Source organism: Pongo abelii, chromosome 13 (assembly GCF_028885655.2).
Source record: "Pongo abelii isolate AG06213 chromosome 13, NHGRI_mPonAbe1-v2.0_pri, whole genome shotgun sequence".
Lineage (NCBI taxonomy): Eukaryota > Metazoa > Chordata > Mammalia > Primates > Hominidae > Pongo > Pongo abelii.
In genome coordinates this window covers 21,548,945-21,572,734 of record NC_071998.2, presented here as the reverse complement: position 1 = coordinate 21,572,734, position 23,790 = coordinate 21,548,945, and the positions used below count along the sequence as shown (strand labels likewise).

The 23,790-nt window shown below is 44.7% G+C and overlaps 2 protein-coding genes and 1 non-coding gene across 4 annotated transcripts in view; 2 read left to right on the top strand and 1 right to left on the bottom strand.

The window, feature by feature from the left end:
- The window catches only part of GNE (glucosamine (UDP-N-acetyl)-2-epimerase/N-acetylmannosamine kinase), a 62,793-nt gene extending 51,258 nt beyond the window's left edge, over positions 1–11,535 (bottom strand). Inside the window, exon 1 of one of the 2 annotated variants that reach the window (XR_010136416.1) lies at positions 11,364–11,535. Coding sequence is in view for 1 of the 2 variants with exons in the window: in NM_001131109.2 (NP_001124581.2) it covers positions 11,364–11,414 (51 nt within the window). In the remaining variant the exon portion in view is untranslated. 2 annotated transcript variants of the gene reach the window in all.
- The window catches only part of CLTA (clathrin light chain A), a 120,159-nt gene extending 100,051 nt beyond the window's left edge, over positions 1–20,108 (top strand). Inside the window, exon 6 of the mRNA XM_054519723.2 lies at positions 19,161–20,108. The gene's annotated coding sequence lies outside the window, so the exon portion shown is untranslated. The remainder of the gene's footprint in view (positions 1–19,160) is intronic.
- LOC112135084 (U4 spliceosomal RNA) lies at positions 1,449–1,587 on the top strand. Its single transcript, XR_002916383.3, has one exon. It is a non-coding gene; the product is annotated as a U4 spliceosomal RNA (small nuclear RNA).
- Positions 20,109–23,790: the final 3,682 nt, after the last annotated feature.

The window sequence follows — 23,790 nt, the reverse complement described above, 5'->3', positions numbered from 1 at the left end:
CTGTTGCAGAATAGCCTTATGAGGCTACACTACATGGGGAAAGCAATTCTTTTCTCCCAGGAAAAGCATGTAAGGATTAAGATTATATTGGCTGAAGCCAGGAGCAGTGGCTCATGCCTGTAATCCCAGCAGTTTGGGAGGCCGAGGCAGGTGGATCACCTGAGGTCAGGACTTTGAGACCAGCCTGGTCAACGTGGTGAAATCCCGTCTCTACTAAAAATACAAAAATTAGGCTGGGCGCGGTGGCTCACACCTGTAATCCCAGTACTTTGGGAGGCCGAGGCAGGCGGATCACAAGGTCAGGAGATCGAGACCATCCTGGCTAACACAGTGAAACCCCGTCTCTACTAAAAATACAAAAAATTAGCCAGGCATGGTGGCGGGCGCCTGTAGTCCCAACTACTTGGGAGGCTGAGGCAGGAGATTGGCCTGAACCCGGGAGGCGGAGCTTGCAGTGAGCCGAGATGGTGCCAGCCTGGGTGACAGAGTGAGACTCCGTCTCAAAAAAAAATACAAAAATTAACTGGGCATGGTGGCACCCGCCTGTAATCTCAGCTACTCAGGAGGCTGAGGCAGGATAATTGCTTGAACCTGGGAGGCAAAGGTTGCAGTGAGCTGAGATCGTGCCACTGCACTGCAGCCTGGGCAACAGAGTGAGACTCAGTCTCAAAAAAAGAGATTATATTGGCTGAAAATAATTCAGCAATATCCTAAACTGTATCAGCTTAAGCTTTGCAAGAGCATAACATTGAAAGATGCACTTACAAATGTACTGATTAAGATACTTATAACTGGAAGATAATCTTTTTGAAATTTTTATTTCAGGACCATTTAATCACTATTTGTAGCCCCAATTACAAATCAGTTTATCATGCCGACCAGTCAGCTTTTTAGAGCACCTGTGGTGGTGAGCCATCCCTATGTTCCTTTGCCAATCATAGAAGAAAGGTACAAATTAACATAATGACTTTGTTTTTGTGAAATATTGCCTTTTCTCAGGATTTTAAAATATATTTTTTGGCTGAGTGTGGTGGCTCATGCCTGTAATCCCAGCACTTTGGGAGGCCGAGGCAGGTGGATCACCTGAGGTCAGGAGTTTGAGACCAGCCTGGCCAACATGGTGAAACCCCATCTCTACTAAAATACAAAAATTAGTCAGACGTGGTGGCAGGTGCCTGTAATCCTAGCTGCTCGGGAAGCTTATGCATGAGAATCGCTTGAATGCAGGAGGCAGAGGTTGCAGTGAGCTGAGATCGCACCACTGCACTCCAGCCTGGGCAACAGAGTGAGACTGTGTCTCAAAAAAAAAAAAAAATATATATATATATATATGAACATTATATATATATATGAACATTATATATATGAACATTATATATATGAACATTATATATATGAACATTATATGTATATTTTTTTCTTTATGGGCTATGAAAGTATCATACTGTAGCTTTGTGCAGTGGCAGTATTGTAGCCAATGAGGTTTATCCGAGGCACGATTATTGCTAATTGAAAGTATCATACTGTAAACCAGGCTGAGTGCAGTGGCTCACGCCTGCACTCCCAACACTTTTGTGATCATTTGAGTCTAGGAGTTCGAGACCAGCCTAGGCAACATGGCAAGACCCTGTCTCTACAAAAAATATTTAAAACATTTAGCTGGGCATGGTGGTGCTTGCCTGTAGTCCCAGCTACCCAGGAAGCTGAAGGGGGAGGATCGCCTGAGTCTGGGAGGTCGAGGCCGCAGTGAGTCATGATCACATCACTGCACTCCAGCCTGGGCAACAGAGTGAGACCCCATCTCAAAAAAAAAAGTATCATATTGTAAACCAATAAATTATTTCTTATCTGGCTGCTTGGGAAATGAAGTGAGTCAGAGAATGCTCAGTCGCGCGGAAATGAAGTGAGTCAGAGAATGCTCAGTCGTCCCTGACTAATAGAAATTCAGAAAGTTTAATTGGCACAGCTATTCCAGAAGAACTGGAAATGTGTTAAAAACTAGTTTGCCTTTAACTTTGACTCTCTTATAAAATGTTGGATCAACACAATTATGCTCTAAACTTCTCATTAAGAGTTATGTGGGAAGCCGGGTGTGGTGGTTCATACCTATAATCCTAGCACTTTAGGAGGCTGAGTCGGGTGGATCGCTTGAGCCCAGGAGTTCAAGACCGGCATGGGCAATATGGTGAAACCCAATGTCTACAAAAAATACAGAAAATTAGCTGGGTATCGTGGCATGCACCTGGAGTAACTAGCTACTTGGGAGGCTGAGGTGGGAGGATCACCTGAGCCTGGGAGGCTGAGGCTGCAGTGAGCCGTGATCATGCCACTGCATCTCAGCCTGGGGGACAGAGTGAGACCCCATCTCAAAAACAAACAAAGTTATGTGGGAAGTATGTTCTTCTGGACTTTAAAGGAACTAGCTAAGATCAACAGCACTGAATATCAGTAACACGCTTCTGGGGAAATTTTATTATTTCCCAACATAAGCTAAGGAAACAGCCAAGGTACTAGTCCAGAACTCCTGGAACTGAAGAATAGCCCACAGGCCGGGCGTGGTGGCTCACACCTGTAATCCCAGCACTTTGGGAGGCCAAAGTGGGTGGATCACCTGAGGTCAGCAGTTGAAGACCAGCCTGGCCAACATGGCGAAACCCTATCTCTACTAAAAATATAAAAATTAGCTAGGTGTGGTGCTGTGTGCCTGTAATCTCAGCTACTTGGGAGGCTGGGACAGGAGAATCGCTTGAACCTGGGAGGCAGAGGTTGCAGTGAGCCGAGATTGTGCCATTGCACTCCAGCCTGGGCAACAGAGCAAGACTCCATCTCAAAAAAAAAAAAAAAAAAAAGAATAGACTACATTTGGGGGTCAGCATGCAGCTAAGGATGAAACTGCGGTCCTACATGGACATTCCTGTGGAGCACTCAAGTGGGGTTCTTAATACCTCCATGAGTGTTCAAGACATCTCCAAATATACATAATTGACATCTATAAAGCCTAAGCATGAGGCCGGGCATGTTGGCTTATGCCTGTAATCCCAGCACTTTAGGAGGCCGAGTCAGGTGGATCACAAGGTCAGGAGTTCAAGATCCACCTGATCAATGTGGTGAAACCCGGTTTCTACTAAAAATACAAAAATTACCCGGGTGTGGTGGCACATGCCTGTAATCCCAGCTCCTTCGGGGGCTGAGGCAGGAGAATCGCTTGAACCTGGAAGTCGGAGGTTGCAGTGAGCCAAGTTCTTGCCACTGCACTCCAGCCTGGGGAACAGAGTGAGACTCCGTCTCAAAAAAAAAAAAAAAGCCTAAGCATGAACATAAGGCCTCAACCTCTCTCTCTCCTCATGTTTTTCATGCCCCTACTCTGGAATGAATATAATTCTACCTTTCAAATTATTTGTTTTTTGTCCCTACTCCTCCTCTTGCCCCTTAACATGAACACTCTCTTATGATTAGCTCCTGCCCCTGCCCCTCTGCGTACTCATTCTTTCAGAAATTGACTCACTGTCAAGCCTTCCATTATCACTTCCATGTAGGTAATTCCTGGAATACATACTCCAGCCTGGCCTTTCTTCCCAGCTTGAGGCCCATATGTTTAATTGCCTACTACATAGTTCCTCACTTCAAACTCAATATATGAAAGTTCATTTTATCCTGTTGACTTTGCTATTTCTTTTAATGGTACTAACTTGACACTTTCATTCAGACTCAAAATCATGGAGTCATATTTTAATCTTCGCTCTCTCTGACTTTAACATTCAATCTTTCAAATAATTCAAAATGTTATCTCAGTTTACATTGTTGGGTTTTCTTTCTTCTTTCTTTCTTTTTTTTTTTTTTTGAGACGGAATCTCGCTCTGTCACCCAGGCTGGAGTGCAGTGGTGTGATCTTAGCTCACTGCAACCTCTGCTTCCCAGGTTCAAGCGATTCTCCTGCCTCAGCTTCCTGAGTATCTGGGATTACAGGTGCCCACCACCACACCCAGCTAATTTTTGTATTTTTAGTAGAGACGGGGTTTCACCATATTGGCCAGGCTGGTCTCGAACTCCTGACCTCAGGTGATCCGCCCATCTTGGCCTCCCAAAGTGTTGGGATTATAGGCGTGAGCCACTGCGCCCAGCCGGTTGTTGGGTTTTCTTAGAGACAGGGTCTTGCTCTCTAGCCCAGCTTGTAGTGCAGTGGTATGGTTGTGGCTCACTGCAGCCTCAAACTCCTGGGCTCAAGCGATCCTGTGACCCCAGCCTCCCAAGTAGCTGAGACTTAAAGCACATGCCACCATGCCTAGCTAATTTATCAAAACTTTTGTAAAGACAGGGTTTTGCTTTGTTGCCCAGGCTGGTCTCGAACTCCTGGCCTCAAGTGATCCTCTTGCCTCTGCCTTCCAAAGTGTTGGTATTACAGACATAAGCCACTGCACCTGGCCTTAGTTCGGATCTTATCATCTTATTTCGTTAATTCTGAGATGCTTTTTTTTTATGATTTTATATACCTAAAATCAATATTTATAATCAATGTAAATGTAAATATTTAATGTAGAGTTTTTTTTTTTATAAAAACTATTATATCAATAGTGTTTTAGAATCAAGAAAATCGGGCGTCAAAGCCCACTATTAACCTGGGTGCAGTAGTGCATGCCTGTAATCCCAGCTACTTGGGAGGCTGAGACAGGAGAATTTCTTTCTTTTTTTTTTTTTTTTTGAGACGGAGTCTCGCTCTTTCACCCAGGCTGGACTGCAGTGGCGCGATCTCGGCTCACTGCAAGCCCCGCCTCCTGGGTTCACGCCATTCTCCTGCCTCAGCCTCCCAAGTAGCTGGGACTACAGGCGCCTGCCACCACACCCGGCTAATTTTTTGTATTTTTAGTAGAGACGGGGTTTCACCGTGTTAGCCAGGATGGTCTTGATCTCCTGCTCGTGATCCGCCCGCCTCGGCCTCCCAAAGTGCTGGGATTACAGGCATGAGCCACCGTGCCCGGCCTGACAGGAGGATTTCTTGAGCCCAGGAGTTTGAGTCCAGCCTGGGCAACATTGTAAGACCCCATCTCTTAATAATAAAATAAATAAGTGGAATTAACAAAGACCTGGATTACTCTATTTCTTCTTGCCCTTCCTGCCTGCATTCCCTTGCGCCTTTCATCTATCTTGCACATTACTGCCTGATTAAATCTTCTTAAAAGACTGCTTTCATCTCGTTAATTCTTTAAGAAAAACTTCAGTGGTCCCCCATTCCCTGCTAGATAAAGTATGCCTAGAGGAACAAGTTTGTCATTTAAGGTCCTCCACAATTTAAGGGTCCTGACCTTTTGCTGATCTTACCAACATTATTCCCCTCCCGGATCCTTCTGCCCCAAACAGTTCTTTCTCTACCTTTGTATCATTCCTCAAAGTTAGAAGGCTCTTCCTTGTCTGCTGCTTACACCAAATCAGGTTTCAAATGCCATCTTTATTGTGAAACCTAATATGAACACCCTATCCCAAAATAATCTGTTCCTTCTCTGAATTCCTGGAGCACTTGTCTTAACTCATCTCAAACTTTTTGTTTCGTTTTGTTTTCAGACCGAGCCTCGCTCTGTTGCCCAGGCTGGAGTGCAGTAGCACGATCTCAGCTCACTGCAACCTCCACCTCCTGGGTTCAAGCAATTCTCCTGCCTCAGCCTCCCAAGTAGCTGGGACTACAGGTGCCTGCCATCACACCTGGCTAATTTCTGTATTTTTACTAGAGACAGGGTTTCACCATGTTGGCTAGGCTGGTCTTGAACTCCTGACCTCAGGTGATTTGCCCACCTTGGCCTCCCAAAGTGCTGGGATTACAGGCGTGAGCCACCATGCCTGACCTCAAACTTATTATTAGTTATACTTATGATGAATTACCTGGTATCTTTGAATGTATATGTTTGTGACTGTAATATTAGACATCTGATGTATTATAAGGAACCCGAGAAAAATCAGTCATATTACTCACCTCACTATATATGACCTACGTTTTTAAAATCAGATCATAAATTCCTTGAAGTTAGCCCTGTTTGATATGCTTGTCTCCCTCATAGTTCCTTGAATCATACCTTATGTAAGAAACACAGTCAATAAACATTCAGTCAAAGGAGGATCACATCTTCTACCAAAGATTCCTAGCCATCCTTGTTCTTTTCTCTCTGTCTAGGCCAAATTGCTTCTACTCAACTGCCTGCACCGGTCATCCTCCACCATCTAGGCTCATGATCTTAGTAACACAACACTCTTGCTCAATCTTTATAATAAGTCAAGCATAAAACAGCATGGTGAATTTAAAAACAAGGTGGGAAGTTTGGCGATCTTATGAGATAGATGTGTGGAGGCAGAAAGTAACTGGGAGATGCAGACAAGATGTGAGCAAGGTCAGTTCAGCAAGGGCCTTGCATGATGTTATACTAAGGAGGTTAGACTTTCCCTCACTATAATCAGCAGAGTTTTTAATCAGGGAAATGGCATGATCAGATTTGCTTAATTAGAACTACAGAAGATGGCTGGACGCGGTGGCTCAAGCCTGTAATCCCAGCACTTTGGGAGGCTGAGGCTGGTGGATCACGAGGTCAGGAGATCGAGACCATTCTGGCTAACACGGTGAAACCCTGTCTCTACTAAAAACACAAAAAATTATCTGGGCATGGTGGCAGGCCCCTGTAGTCCCAACTACTAGGGAGACTGAGGCAGGAGAATGGTGTGAACCCGGGAGGCGGAGCTTTCAGTAAGCCGAGATCGTGCCATTGCACTCCAGCCTGGGCGACAGAGCGAGACTCCTTCTCAAAAAAAAAAAAAAAAAAAAAAAAAAGAACTACAGAAGAGGGATTGGGAAGAGGAGGAAGGACTAGAAGAAGGGAAACCAGTTAGGAATAATATTTCAGGACCTCAACTAAAGTGGTAATAATGGAAATAGAGAATGAGAGGATTGGAATCATAAGAATGTGGAGAAGGGGCCGGGCCCAGTGGCTCACATCTGTAGTTGGGAGGCCAAGGCGGGTGGATCACCTGAGGTCAGGAGTTCAAGACCAGCCTGGCCAACGTGGTGGTGAAACCTCATCTAGTAAAAATACAAAAAAAAAAAAAAAAAAAAGCTGTGCATGGTGGCGTGCGCCTGTAGTCCCAGCTACTCAGGAGGCTGAGGCAGGAGAATTGCTTGAGCGCAGGAGGTGGAGGTTGCAGTGAGCCAAGATTGCACCGCTGCACTTAGAGAAGCAGATTTGGAGATAGGCTGGAGTAGGTGAGAAGATAATAGCTTCAATTTTGGATATGTTGAATTTGTAGCACCTACAGAACATTTCCATGAGATTGAGGATCTGGAGGAAGATATGCATTGGAGACACACATTTGTGCTAGACATTATGCACTCCATAAATTTTGTTTTGTTTTGTTTTGAGACAAGGTCTCGCTCTGTGGCTCAGGCAGAGTGCAGTGGTGTGATCTCAGCTCACTGCAACCTCCGCCTCCTGGGTTCAAGCAATTCTTCTGCCTCAGCCTCCCAAATAGCTGGGACTACAGGCACCTGCCACCACACCCGGCTAATTTTTGTATTTTTAGTAGAGATGGGGTTTCGACATGTTGGCCAGGCTGGTCTCGAACTCCTGATCTCAGATGATCCACCCACCTCAGCCTCCCAAAGTGCTGGGATTACAGGCATGCGCCACTGCGCCTGGCCACACTCCATAAACTTTACGTGTTTTGAAATACACTGCTTACTCTTAGCCCAAAGCACCCAAAGACATTTCTTACCCTACCTGTTTCACCAGATTTTTCTGCCCCTGACTCTGTTCTACTGTCACTCTTGGCCAATTTGGAACTCTTTTTTTTGTTTGTTTGTTTTTTGTTTTTTGAGACAGAGTCTCACTCTGTTGCCCAGGCTGGAGTGCAATGGTGTGCTTTCGGCTTAGGTTCAGGTGATTCTCCTGCCTCAGCCTCCCGAGTAGCTGGGATTACAGGCACCTGCCACCGCACCTGGCTAACTTTTGTAGTTTTGGTAGAGACAGCGTCTCACCATCTTGGCCAGGCTGGTCTTGAACTCCTGACCTCGTGATCCACCCACCTCGGCCCCCCAAAGTGCTGGGATTACAGGTGTGAGCCACCGCGTCCGGCCAATTTGGAACTCTTTAATGGTATTTTTCATATAGTAGCTGTCTAAATCTTAGACAACTGAATGACTGTTAGACATCACTAAATTTAATGGGGCATACAATTCTGCGGAAACCCAGGTACTTTGGTCTATGGTACTTTGTGTGTGTGTGTGTGTGTGTGTGGCAGGGTCTCACTCTATCACCCAGGCTGGAGTGCAGTGGCAGGATCATGGCTCACTGCAGCCTCAACTTCCCAAGTTCAAGCAATCCTCTCCCCTCAGCCACCTGAGTAGCTAGGACTACAGGCATGTGCCACCATGTCCGGCTAATTTTTGTAATTTTTTTAGAGCTAGGGTCTGGCAATGTTGCCCAGGCTGATCTTGAACTCCTGGCCTCAAGCAATCCTCCTGCCTCAACCTACTGAAGTGCTGGGGTTAGAGATGTGAGCCATTGTGCCAGGCTCTTACACCTTTGTTGAATATTTAGCGGTGCTTTCCTGGCCACGTACCCTCTTTTTCCAACTGTCCATGTACCTAGTCTTCTCTGCCCTCTGCCTTCTCTTCTCTTAACCCTTTCTTTTTCACATTGTTGGTCACTGCCTTATTCTTGAGACATTTTACATCCCGGGCTTGCAAGACACCTGATTTCCTGCCTACTTCCAACTTCTCTGACTCTTATACTTTCTCAAACTCCTAAATAAAAGTATTTTCTAGAATTCTGTAGTCTTCCTTATATCTCATTTTAGTATATATCCAGCATGACTTCAACCACTTGCATGGTTTCACAATCTTTTTTTCCTTTTTTCTCTTGAGACGGAGTCTCGTTCTGTTGCCCAGGCTGGAGTGCCCTGGTGCGATCTCGGCTCACTGCAAGCTCCGCCTCCCTGGTTCACACCATTCTCCTGCCTCAGCCTCCCGCGTAGCTGGGACTACAGGCGCCCGCCATCATGCCCGGCTAATTTTTTTTGTATTTTTAGTAGAGACGGGGTTTCACCGTGTTAGCTAGGATGGTCTCATCTCCTGACCTCGTGATCCGCCGGACTCGGCGTCCCAAAGTGCTGAGATTACAGGCGTGAGCCACCGCACCCGGCCGGTTTCACAATCATTTAAAATGATTCCTAGATGTGAATTTCTATCCCAATCTTCTCAGTCCAAACCCAAATATTCAACTACTTATAGGACATCTTTATTTGGATGTGTTCTACAAGCACTTCAAATCCGCTTGTCCAAAATTGAGCTTTCTTCTTCCTCATAAACCTGGGCTTTCTCTTCCGTCCTAATTCTCAGTGAATATTATTATCACCTACTAGGATCTTAGGAGGCATTCTTGAGCTCTCCACCTCCTTTCTCTCTCACATTCAGTGTGCCACAAAACCCTATCAGTTTTACATTTTAAAAGAGTATTTTCCTGGAAGAGAGAACATGATGTGATTGAAGACAATAAAATGGGCATGAGAATAGCATACAAGGGAGACCAGCCTGACAGGAGAAAGGTTTTATTGAGGAATATTGGAAAAGATAATTGAATTATTAAGTGGCAGAGTAACTTGGAAGATAACTTAAAGGCCATATAGAGTATTTCAGAGCTTGTATGGCCATAGAAACCACCAAACATTAGGCAAATGAATGAAATGATTATTTCAGGCCACATTTTTAAAGTCAGTCATACAAAAAAAATGGATGGAGAGATGAGTAGAGCAACTATTACTTTCATAACTAGAAACAACCATTTCTAAGCAGATTTTATTGATGGCACGAGGAAAAAAACTTCAAGTTCCAGCTAGAAGCTCAGAAAGTCTGACCTTGAATTTCAATTTAAGTGTGCTAATAAAAAATAAAAATAATAAATTCTCATTGAAGAAGGCAAATAGAAAGTATGCATTAATGATACAGCTAGGAGTAAACTGTGTTGGCAACAATTGCAGGAATAATATCATCTGATTGAAAAGTTTTTATAAGGCCAGGTACAGGGGCTCAACGCCTGTAATCTCAGCACTTTGAAAGGCCAAGCCAGGGGCATCACTTGAGCCCAGGAGTTCGAGATCAGCCTGGGCAGCATAGCAAGACCTTGTCTCTACAAAAAATTTTAAAGTTTGCAGGGTGTGGTAGTCTGTGTCTGTAGTCCTGGCTACTTGGGAGGCTGAGGCAGGAGGATCCCTTGAGCCCAGGACTTGAAAGCTGCAGTGAGCTATGATTATGCCACTACAATCCAGCCTGGGTGACACAGCAAGATCCTGTCTTTAAACACACACACACACACGTTTGTATAAGCCATTCCTTAACTATAGATGATCTTTAAATTGAATATATATTTTAATCACCTGATTGAACTGCGATGATGATTTCCTAAAACATTTGGATTTCCATATGCCTCAGTGAAAAATTAGGTTTAATAAACTACACTATAGTATAGCACACTATATGTAGCATTTATTTTTATTTATTTATTTATTTATTTATTGAGACGGAGTCTCGCTCTGTCACCCAGGCTGGAGTGCTGGAGTGCAGTGGCGCGATCTCGGCTCACTGCAAGCTCTGCCTCCCGGGTTCACGCCATTCTCCTGCCTCAGCCTCTCCGAGTAGCTGGGATTACAGGCGCCCGCCACCACGCCCGGCTAATTTTTTATATTTTTAGTAGAGATAAGGTTTCACCGTGGTCTCAATCTCCTGACCTCGTGATCCGCCCACCTCGGCCTCCCAAAGTGCTGGGATTACAAGCTTGAGCCACCGTGCCCAGCCTATATGTCGCATTTATATATTGATAAACATGATAATTTCCTTTTTATTTGACTTAGATACTAATTAACTTGTAGTAAATGCACCCACCCCAATCATGTGATCAGTCAATAGTTAAATAACTGAGGGAAAAGCAGTACAAATTAGGCAGCTCTACATGCCGTGTTTCAAAAGGGAAGGAAACAAAATAGTTAAACATTGCATGTTTTGGAAATAAACTGTATATATGAAACAGATCTCAAAAAGTAAAAGGAACCCCACTTTATCTGATGAAAGTGCCAGGAATCTGGAGAAAAGAGTTCAATTTCAGCTTTCAGTTTGGAAATGCAGAAAGACCATGAATTTTAGCACAGTAACTGAGAAGCAAGTAGCAGCCACACAATGACTAAAGTGAGTTAGCAGTAAAAAAGTCTTTAAAAATGATGGATTTGAGAGATTTAAAACCAAAGCTTTCCTCTTCCTCTTTGTAATTTTCCTTTCCCCCCCCTTTTTTTTCTGACTGCAATTTCAATAATAAAGCTCTATTGAATTCCGAATTACTTACATGAGGTCCTCGAAAGCATGACTCCCTCTGCAGATAACCATAGGTTTCCATCGCGAAGCACAAGCTCTGTACCCTAGTGTGGTTTGAAATAATGAGCAGAGCAGCTGTTTTCTTGGTTTAGCTGCCACGGAGCAGTCACCAATAGGCATCTGAATTCCAGACTAAATCTTAAGCCCCACCTCTCTGAAAAGGAAGAAAAAAAATGTGGCTCTGAATTCTTCTCATATTCCTGGACAGTAGCTCTAAAGTAGGTGGTCAGTCAGCGTCTGAGTGTTACTTCCCTGTTTTGGATTTCCCATTCCATCCAATAATTTTACTTTCCACTAGAAAAAGTTTTCTTCTGAGTTTCTTAAGGTAGAAACAAAAAATCTACAAAAGTCTTTTTTCACGTTGTTTTCACACATACATAATTCTAAACTTTTTTTTTTTTTTTTTTTTTTTTTTTTTGAGATGGAGTCTTGCTTTTGGTGCTACACGTACATAATTCTAAACTTTTTTTTTTTTTTTTTTGAGATGGAGTCTTGCTCTTGTCTTGCTTTTGGTGCTTAGGGACTCTCTCAGTCAGATTGGTAGCAAGGGATACTGACCGATGATCTGCTTCTCAAACAACTCTCCATTTCACTGGTAAATGCCCATTTGACCACAGGAACAGCCTAGCCTCATCTACCACACAACTTCACATTCTACTTAAGAGAAACTATACTGAAAGGTATCCCCCACAGGCACAGAAATTCTTAGTTCACCATTATATGTTTATAGATTTTGAAGTAAACCATGGTCTGAAGTCTATTTTATTTTATTTGAAAGAGACTGGGTCTCACTATGTTGCTCAGGCTGATCTCGAACTCCTGGGTTCAAGCAATCCTCTCACCTCGGCCTCCCAAAGTGCTGGGAGTACAGGTGTGAGCCACCATGCTAAAATAACTGATTTTTTTCTTACATTTTTCTTTATTTTTTTTTTCTTCTTGAGACAGTGTCTCGCTCCTATCGCCCAGGCTGGAGTGCAGTGGCACAATCTCAGCTCACTACAACCTTCGTCTCCAGGGTTCAAGCGATTCTCCAGCCTCAGCCTCCTGAGTAGCTGGGATTACAGGCGCGTGCCACCACGCCCAGCTAGTTTTTGTATTTTTTAGTAGAGATGGGGTTTTGCCATGTTGGCCAGGCTGGTCTTGAACTCCTGACCTCAGGTGATCTACCCGCCTTGGCCTCCCAGAGTGCTGGGATTACAGGCATGAGCCACCACTCCTGGCCCTTATATTTTTCAAATATGTTAAAGGTATACATAACCCTCAACAACATTTTTTGTTAAATCTCTGCTCTTTGCTCTTTGTTCCCATCTATTTCCTCACATCCAGTCTGCTCTTTTTTCTCTCTTAACTAAAAACTCTGTTAAAAAAAAAAAAGTTGTCTTCTCCCCTTCCTCCATCTTTATAGAGAGGCAGGAGAGAGCACTTCTAAGTGTGCCAGGGCAGGACCCTCTTTTTTTAGGCAGATAAAGGAGTGGATCCATGGATAATATTTTTTAGAGGTGGGGTCTTGCTGTATTGTCCAGGCTAGACCTGGACTCAAGTGATCCTCCTGCCTCAGCCTCCCAAGTAGCTGGAACTAAAAGTGTGCACCACTTGGCCAGCTTTCATGGATAATTGTTATGCTTTTTCACTTCCTCTTGGTTAATCTTGACAGACACCCCCTCCTCCCAATAAAAATATCCAGGCATGGTGGCTCACACCTATAGTCCCAGCACTTTGGAAGGCCAAGGCAGGTGGATCACTTGAGGCCAGGAATTCAAGACCAGCCTGGGCAACATAGTTAGACACCCATCTCTACAGAAAGAATTTTTTTTTAATTAGCTGGTCTTGGTGGCACATGCTTATAGTCCCAGCTGCTCAGGAGGCTGAACTGGGAGGACTGCTTTGAGTCCAGGAGTTTGAGGCTGCAATGAACTGCGATCTTGCCACTGCACTGCAGCCTGGGCCACACGGCAAGACACTGTCTCAATAAATAAATAAACAAAAATATCCAGTATTTAATGTACTGTCCATAGACTGCCTATAGGACCTCACTTGAGAGCTTACAAATCAGCAATGGGGGAGAAAAAGCTGTCCAATAGAAAAAATTGGCAGAATAGCACTAGGGAACTCACAAAAAAATATATGATCAAAAGTCTGACCTTACTACTTTTTTAAAATTGATTTTTGTTTTTATTTATTTATTTTTGTTTATTTTTTTGAGACAGAGTCTCACTCTGTCACCCAGGCTGGAGTAGAGTGGCACGATCTCAGCTCACTGCAACCTCCGCCTCCCAGGTTCAAGTGATTCTCCAGCTGCAGCCTCCCAGGTAGCTGGGATCACAGGCGTGCACCACCACCCCAGCTAATTTTCGTATTTTTAGTAGAGACAGGGTTTCGCCATGTTGGCCAGGCTGGTCTCGAACTCCTGACCTCAGGTGATCCTCCCACCTCAGCCTCCCAAAGCACTGGGATTACAGGCATGAGCCACCTTGCTCAGCCTGTTTTTTGTTTTTTTAAGACAGAGTCTTGCTCTGTCGCCCAGGCTGGAGCACAATGGCACGATCTCGGCTCAGCAACCTCCACCTCCTGGTTTCAAGTAATTCTCGTGCTTCAGCCTCCTGAGTAACCGGGATTAAAGGAGCCCACCATCACGCCCGGTTAATTTTTGTATTTTTTGTAGAGATGAGGTTTTGCCATGTTGCTCAGGCTCCTGGGCTCAAGCAATCTGCCCTCCTTGGCCTCCCAAAGGGCTGGGATTACAGGCATGAGCCACTGTGCCCAGCCTGCTCAGTGAAATATTATCCTCTTTTTATTAAATAAGATGTTCTTCATTGTGCTTTATGGGAGAGTGCTAATAATTAAAATTTTGTATTATAAATTCAATATTAGGGCTGTTTTTTTTTTTTTTTTGAAACGGAGGTCTTGCTCTGTCGCCCAGGCTGGAGTGCAGTGGCGCGTTATCTCAGCTCATTGCAACCTCCACCTCCTGGGTTCAAGTGATTCTCCTGCCTCAGCCTCCTGAGTAGCTGGGACTACAGGCACGTGCCACCGTGCCCAGCTAATTTTTGTATTTTTAGTAGAGATGGAGTTTCGCCATGTTGGCCAGGCTGGTCTTAAACTCCTGACCTCAAGTGATCCGCCTCCCTCAACCTCCCAAAGTGCTGGGATTACAGGCGTGAGCCACCATGCCCAGAGACATTTTTGTTTTTATTTAATTAGCTTATTTTAAAATATAAAGATGAAGTCTCACTGTGTTGCCCAGGTTGGTCTCAAACTCCTGGGCTCAAGTGATCCTCCTGCCCTGACCTCCCAAATTGCTGGGATTACAGGCGTGAGCTGCCATGCCCAGCCTGAGTTGTTATTTTTATTCTGTCCATTTGATAACCTATTTGAAAACTATACTCCTTGTGATCCAATCCCCACATTGAGTTGAGGTTAAATAAACACTGGTCTTGCTCTGAAAGTCTTAAAGAACCACGTTGATGTTTACTGTAGATTACTTTAATTGGGCTACATGGGAGTTTTATTCAGAGCATCATCCAGAAAGCTTCTAAACATCTTCACACAGTTCTCCTTGTCCCTATAGTTTCCCAGGTGTTAAAAATCTCCTTTTCTCTCCGTCTGCACAGGGTTCTCACCCCATCCTGATGCTCTTCTGAATCACCTCCTCCTTCATGCTTCTCCCAAACAGAGACTCATTCTGCAGGGATTCTGGTGAATAAAATTCTCCATCTAGCTACACATCCTTAGAACAAATGTTTAATGAGCACCTCTGCCATGAATAATCTTTCACATTTGTTTAGGCTTTTTTCTGTCTACAGAATTACTTTCATGTCCATTATTTAGAATAGGGGTCATCAAATCTTTTCTATAGAGGGCCAGATATTTTTGCAGGCCATGTCTCTGTCACAACTTCTCTGCTCTGCCCTTGTGGTACAAAAGCAGCCATACACGATGTATAAATGAATGGAGATGGCTGTGTGCCTTTGAGACTTTTTTTTACAAAAACAGATAGTGGCCTGGAATTGGCCACTGAGCTATAGTCTGTCTACTCCTGACTTAGAACAACTCAGTGAAGTAGAAGTTACGTGTCCTATTTTATAGACCCGGAAAGGAATTGAGGCTCAGAGAAATTAAGTGGTTTGCCTAAAGTCACACAAACAAGTTACAAGTGGCTGACCCAGATCTCAAACATGGGTCAAAAAATGTGACTGCAAAGTCACTGCTATTTTAACCACACCATACCGTCTGTCACTCATTCAGATAGCTTGTGTCAAGAGTGACAAGCTTCTTAACCTACGTGCCACATGTTTGAGGAAGAGTTAGGTAAATTTTGATGCATCCACAAATCGCTATGCAGTTAGTCAACATAATATTTACAATGTGAAATCATGGAGAAATATGAAATGATGTGAATCAAAAGGCTAAGCACAAGATTGCATATAGAGTTGTGCTTGTGTAAAGGAAAAAAAAACATAAAGGACTTAAGGGAAGTGTCTTAGAATATTAACAGTTGTTGCCTTCTTGTAGATGCGAGACTGATTTTTCTGTGTGCTTATTTCTACTTTTTGTATTTTACACTTTTTTTTGTTTTGTTTTTTTGAGACAGAGTCTCGCTCTGTTGCCAGGCTGGAGTGCAGTGGCGTGATCTTGGCTTACTGTAACCTCTGCTCCCAGGTTCAAGTGATTCTCCTGCCTCAGCCTCCTGAGTAGCTGGGACTACAGGTACGCACCACCATGCCCAGTTAATTTTTGTATTTTTAGTAGAGTCAGGGTTTCACCATGTTAGCCAGGATGGTCTCGATCTCCTGACCTCGTGATCCGCCCACCTTGGCCTCCCAAAGTGCTGGGATTACAGGCGTGAGCCACCACAAGCCCAGCCTTGCACACTTTTTTACAGTGTACATTATTACTTTGTGAGCCAGTAAATAATAAAACTTTGAAAGTGAATGCATCTTGAGGATGCTTACAATTTATTTTTTTTTCCAGGATAAGATGGTTGGATTGGTCACTGGCTGGAACAGGAGAAATACATTTCACTTCAGATAAAGCAGAGAATACAGTTTTTAGCCAGGCAAAACCCTGATCTGTTTAAGACTAAGTTTCACAGAATGACAGAGGAAGTTGTGACAAGCCTTGGTCTCTGGGTGGGCCTCATTTTTAGCCATGTTGCATGGTCCACCGCAAGTGAACTACTTTAGAGTCCCCTCTTTCCTGAGAGAGCAAAAGAGGAGAGAAGTCTCCTTTGGAGAAGCAAAGACTCCTTCTCCAACTCGCAGCTTTTTTACCCCTGTGTTCTGCAATGATGGTAATATGAACAAACATTAAATGTGTAGATACTGCAAGTATTATCCACAAGAACATCTAAAAATCATTTGCAATCCATCTTTTCTAGAAGAGGTTAATGCCATTTATGAGGGTTGTAACATGGATAATTTTCTCATCACTGGGTTTCAGGCTGCAGATGTAGGGGTCAGATGGGCTAGTAATGAGCAGAATGCCTAGGCAATACGCTGATCTAATATCTGCCTCTTGGTCTTTCCTATTTGTCGAGCACACACGAGGACAAGGACAAGGCCTGCCTGGTTGAACTGGAAAGGTACAACAGGCTACTTTTAGATCAGACTGGCACTTACGTAAACAGCAAAAGGAAGAGTGGCTCAAGGTGCCAGCTCCTATGGTCTTTGTCCCACTCACCAAAAGGACAACACCAAAATAAAAGGGGTCAGATAACTGCAAGGCAAGCCATGGGACGCCCTCTTGAGAAGCTCATTCTTAGCTGCAGCTAAGGGCTTTAGTATTCTGCAGCTCTATTCTGAGGGGGCCACAGCATAAAGCCCTAATCTCATCAGAACCTGGAAGGCATAAGAAATCGTCTCAGCCTTCCAGGGAAGTAGGAACATGAATGGGAGATGGCATACATGCCACCATCCTTTCATGTTAAGGTATCTTTAAATAGAAATACACAGAAAACAAGGTTACATATTGGTTGGTTGACAAAAATGACCAGAGGCTTGTAGGAACCTAACCCTGTATTTCCCTTAAGAGCAATAATTCAGTATTCACTTATTCAGCATTCACAGCAACTTTATAGAACATAACTACCATGAAGAATGAGAACTGGCAATATTATTATGAATACAGGAATGTAGTTTGGGCTTCACACAGAGCCCGAAAAGGGCTCCAAGACTCTCCCTCCCTCCTCCGAGGTCCCCAGACTACACTTTGATAACTATTTCTGGTAGACTATAAACTGCGGCCGACTAGGGGTCAGCCATAGCTATTTTGTTCCTCTTCACATTTCCAGAGTCTTGCATAGTGCCAGGCATATATTGTGAGTTAAGTTAAAATGGGCTGGGGGTAAGATTTTTATGAGAAAGTTAAACCTGAGAGAGGAGAGACAGAATGGTCTCTTTGGTGCTAAAGGTCAGTTCAGCTTTGATGTTGTTGTTTTTGTTTTTTTGTTTTTTTTGAGACGGAGTCTCACTTTGTTGCCCAGGCTGGATGGAGTGCAGTGGTGCAATCTCGGCTCACTGCAAGCTCCGCCTCCTGGGTTCATGCCATTCTCCTGCCTCAGCCTCCCGAGTAGTTGGGACTACAGGCGCTTGCCACGCCCGGCTAATTTTTTGTATTTTTAGTAGAGATGGGGTTTCACCGTGTTGATCAGGATGGTCTCGATCTCCTGACCTCGTGATCTGCCCCCCTCGGCCTCCCAAAGTGCTGGGATTACAGGCATGAGCCACTGCGCCCGGCTGTTTTTTTTTTTTTTTTTCTTAATGACAGGGCTCACTCTGTTGCCCAGGCTGGAGTGCAGTGGCACAATCTCGGCTCACTGCAACCTCTGCCTTCAGGGCTCAAGCGAACCTCCCGCCTCAGCCTCCTGAGTAGCTGGGAGTCCAGGCATGAGTCACCACACCCAGCTAATTTGTTGTATTTTTTTAGAGATGGGTCTCACTATGTTGCTCAGGCTGGTCTCAAACTCCTGGGCTCAAGCAGTCCACCTGCCTTGACCTCCCGAAGTGCTAGGATTACAGGCATCCACCATTGCACCCAGCACAACATATATACCTTATTTATTTATTTATTTTTTTGAGACAGAGTTTCACTGTGTCACCCAGGCTGGAGTACAGTGGCGCGATGTCAGCTCACTGCAACCTCTGTCTCATCAGTTCAAGCGATTCTCCTGCCCCAGCCTCCTGAATAGGTGGGATTACAGGGCCCCGCTACCACGCCCGGCTAATTTTTGTATTTTTAGTAGAGATGGGGTTTCTCCATGTTGGCCAGGCTGGTCTCGAACTGTTGACCTCAGGTGACCCACCCTCCTCAGCCTCCCAAAGTGCTGGGATTACAGGCGTGAGCCACCGTGCCCGCTGGAATTTTAAAATACTTTATTACAGCTCCATAGCTCATGGGTTAGAGCACTGGTCTTGTAAAATACTTTATTACTGAAAAATGCTAATGATCACCTGAGCCTTCAGTGAGTCATCTTTTTGCTGGTGGAGGGTCTTGCCTCAGTGTTGTGGCTGGTGACTGATCAGGGTGGTGGCTGCTGAAGATCGGGATGCCTGGGGCAATTTCCTGAAATAAAACAATGATGAAGTTTGCTACATCAATTGACTCTTTCACCAAACATTTCTCTGTAGCATGAGATACTATTTGATAGCATTTACCCACAGTAGAACTTCCTTCAATACTGGAATCAATCCTATCAAACCATGCCACTGCTTTATGAACTGCGTTATGTAATATTCTAAATCCTCTGTTGTCATTTCAACCATGTCCACAGCGTCTTCATCAGGAGTAGAATCCACATCAAGAAAAGACGTTCTTGGCTCATTCAGAAGAAACAACACCTCCTTCATTCCAGTGTGATTGTGAGATGGCAGCAATTCAGTCACATCTTCAGGCTCCACTTCTAACTGTACTTCTCTTGTTGTTTCTACCACATCTGCAGTTACTTCCTCCACAGAAGTCTTGAGCCCCCTAAAGTCAACTATGAGCGTTGGAATCAACTTCTCCCAAATCCTGTTAATGTGGATATTTTGACTTTCTCCCATGAATCATGAATGTTCTTAATGGCATCTAGAATGATTAATTCTTTCCAAAGTCTTTCAGTTTACTTTGCCCAGATCCATTAGAGGAATCACGATCAATGGCAGCTATGCCCCAACAAAATGTATTTCTTTCTTTCTTTTTTTTTTTTTTTTGAGATGGAGTCTTGCTCTGTCACCAGGCTGGAGTACAGTAGCGCAATCTTGGCTCACTGCAACCTCTGCCTGCCAGGTTCAAGCGATTCTCCTGCCTCAGCCTCCCAAGTATCTGGGACTACAGGCGTGCGCCACCATGCCCAGCTAATTTTTGTATTTTTAGTAGAGACAGTGTTTCACCATGTTAGCCAGGATGGTCTCGATCTCTTGACCTCATGATCCGCCCGCCTCAGCCTCCCAAAGTGCTGGGATTGCAGGCGTGAGCCCCCGTGCCCAGCCAACGTATTTCTTAAGTAATAGGACTTGAAAGTCAAAATTACTCTTTGATCCATGGGCTATGGACTGGATGTTGTGTTAGCAGGCATGAAAACAACATTCATCTCCTTGCACATCTTCATCAGAGCCCTTGGGTGACCAGGTGAACTGTCAATGAGTGGTAATTTTTTGAAAGGAATCTTTTTTTTTTTTTTTCTGAGCAGTAAATCTCAATTTGGGCTTAAAATATTCAGTAAACCATGCTAATTACCGGATATGCTGTCATCCAGGCTTTGCTATTCCATTTATAGAGTACAAGAAGAGTAGCTTTAGCATAATTTTTTTTTTTTTTTTTTTGAGACAGAGTCTCGCTGTGTTGCCCAGGCTGGAGTGCAGTGGTGTGATCCCAGCTTACAGCAACATCCGCCTCCCGGGTGCCTCCTGGGTTCAAGTGATACTCCTGTCTCAGCCTCCTGAGTAGCTGGGATCACAGGCATGCACCACCACGTCTGGCTAATTTTTGTGTTTTTAGTAGAGATGGGGTTTTGCCATGTTGGCCAGGCTGGTCTCAAACTCTTGACCTCAGGTGATCCACCCCCCTAGGCCTCCCAAAATGCTGGGATTACAGGCGTAAGCCACCACACCTGGCCAGCTTTAGCATAACTCTTAAAGGTCCTAGAATTTTCAGAATGGCAAATGAGCCCTGACTTCAACTTAAAGCCACCAGCTGCATTAGCTCCTAGTAAGAGAGCCAGCCTGTTCTTTAAAGTTTGAAGCCAGGCATTGACTTCTCCTCTCTAGCTATGAGGGTCCTCTTCATCCAAGAGAAAGCTGTTTGTTTTATCTACATTGAAAATCTGTTGTTTAGCACAGCCGCCTTCGTCAGTGATCTTAGCCAGATTTTCTGGATAACTTGCTGCAGCTTCTACATCAGCACTTGCTGCTTCACCTTGCACTTTTATATTATAGAGCTGGCTTCTTTCCTTCAATCTGATGAACCAGCCTCTGTGAGCTTCCAAGTTTTCTTCTATAGATAACCTCACCTCTCTCAGCCTCCACAGAATTGAAGAGTTATGGCCTTGGTCTGGATTAGGCTTTGGCTAAAGGGAATGTTGTGGCTGGTTTGATCTTCTATCCAGACTACTCAAACTTTCCCCATATCAGCAATAAGGATGTTTTGCTTTCTTATCATTTGTATGTTCACTGGAGTGACACTTTCAACATCCTTCAACAACTTTTCCCTTGCATTCACAACTTGACTAACTGGCACAAGAGGCATAGCTTTTGGCCGATCTCAGCTTTCGACATGCCTTCCTCACTAAGCTTAATCATTTGTAGCTTTTGATTTAAAGTGAGAGACGTGCGACTCTTCCTTTCACTTGAACACTTAGAGGCTATTGTAGGATTATTAATTGGCTTAACTTCAATGTTATTGTGTCTCAGGGAATAGGGAGGCCCACGGAAGTGGGGAGAGAGATGGGGAAATAGCCGGTTGGTCAGTTGAGCAATCGGAACATGCACACTTTTTGATTAAGTTTGCTGTCTTATATGGGTGTGATTTGTGGCACCTCAAAACAATTAGAATAGTAACATCAAAGGTCACTGATCATGCCTGTAAACCCAGCACTTCGGGAGGCTGAGGCTGGAGGATCACTTGAGTCCAGGAGCTCAAGACCAGCCTGGGCAACATAATGAGACCCTGTCTCTACAAAAAAATAAAAAAACTGGTGGCATGCGTCTGTAGTCCCAGCTACTCAAGGGGCTGAGGTGGGAGGATTGTTTGAGCCCAGGAGGTTGAGGCTACAGTGGTCGCACCACAGCACTCCAGCCTGGGCAACAGAGCGAGACCCTGTCTCGAAATAATAATCACAGTCATAATTATAATAATGAAAAAGTTTGAAATGCTGTAAGAATGATGAAAATGTGACACAGAGACGTGAAGTGAGCACATGCTGTTGGAAAAATGGCACTGATAGCCTTGCTCCAGGCAGGGTTGCCACAAACCTTCCATTTGTAAAACGTGCAGTATCTGCAAGGTGTGATAAAGCAAAGCACGATAGAATGAGTTGTGCTTGGACTCACAGAGCATAACACGGGGATAAATACGCACAAATCTATACTGATGAAACATCTTGATTATTGAAGTGGATTTTACTGTATGATTTTTTTAAGATGCAAGATATGGAATCAGACCTATCCTCACATTTTCTAGTACTGGGTTAACATTTATGTAAACTTTTAGCTACTCTAGATTAGAAAATGTGACATCATTGTTCCTTATCTTTTCTTATACAAATAAGACTAGGCCTTAGGTCTGTGGCTTTAATGAAATAATAATTTGTCATTGTTTATGTCAAATTCAGCCCCTGCTTTACTTTCTTTTCTTTTCTTTTTTTTTGAGACAGAGTCTCACTCTGTTGCCCAGGCTGGAGTGCAGTAGCGCAATCTTGGCTCACTGCAACCTCCGCCTCCTGGGTTCAAGCAATTCTCCTGCCTCAGCCTCCTGAGCAGCTGGGACTACAGGGGCGCACCACTATGCCTGGCTAATTTTTGTGTTTTTAGTAGAGATGGGGTTTCACCATGTTGGCCAGGCTGATCTCAAACTCCTGACCTCAAGTGATCGACCCACCTCGGCCCCCCGAAGTGCTGGGATTACAGACATGAGCCACCACGCCCAGCCCCTTGCTTTACTTTCATTTGGCATATGGTTTTTTCCACAGTGACAACCAACAAATGAAACTGTGTACCTTTGAAAGAGACTCTGCAGTTACATTTCAGCTCTAATATCCCACACACAGGTATCCTTGCATCCTGTGAGGGGGAGGAGGTGCAGGCACTAAGCAGATTCCTGGAAATCAGTGGCCAGAGGCCATGTTTTCAGAGAGGTGAGACGATGGGAAATTACTGAGCAGACAGTGAACTTCTGGAGGGCAGGAACTTCTAGGGGCCCCCAGCACTTCAAGTGCCCGACTCCTAGTAGATGCACAATAAATGCTTGTGACTTGAGAGACAGTGGCAGCAGGTGGGCCCAGGGCTGAGGTGAGGGATGAAGGCCTCCTAAACCTGAGAGAGAGAATAAAGATGACATATTTGGAGCCTGGGGTCTGCAGAGTGAAGCACACAGGACTGTGGTGCGGAGCAGGGAGGAGATGCCAGCTAGCGGTGGGGACACAGAGCTGAGCTACTGTGGCAGAGCAGAACTTGGGCAGGAGGTGGGAGGAGACCAGCAGGAAGGGGTCCCTGAGGAAGACTGCCTCTGGCCTCCCTCCTAGTATGTGTGCAAGTGCGTGGTGTGGACCCACCGCCCTGCAGAGAAGTCAGGTAGACAAGCTTCTTGCCATTTCCCAGTCGTATTAGCTTCCTGTGGCTCCCATAGCCAGTTGCCACAAACTGGCGTCTTAAAACAGTAGACATTCATTCTCTCACAGTTCTGGAGGCCAGAAGTCCAAAATCAAGGTGTTGGCAGGCCACGCTCCCTCTGGAGGCTCTTGGGGAGGATTCTTCTTTGCCTCTTCCAGTTTCTGGTGGCTGGAGGCATTCCTTGGCTTCCTTGGTTTGTGGCCACATTACCCCAATCTCTTCTCCACCTTCACACAGCCTTCATCTCTTTGATATGTCTCTCCTTTCTTTCTCTCTCTCTCTCTTTTTATAAAATAGAGATGGGGGTCTTGCTATGTTGCCCAGGCTGGCCTTGAACTCCTAGCCTCCAGCGATCCAGCATGAGCCACCATGGCAGCCTGTGTGTCTTTTTTTTTTTTTTTTGAGATGGAATTTCACTCTTGTCACCCAAGCTGGAGTGCAGAGGCCCGATCTCAGCTCACTGCAACCTCCGCCTCCCAGGCTCGAGCAATTCTCCTGCCTCAGCCTCCTGAGTAGCTGGGATTACAGGCTCCCATCACCACACCCAGCTAATTTTTGTATTTTTTTAGTAGAGACGGGGTTTCACCATGTTGG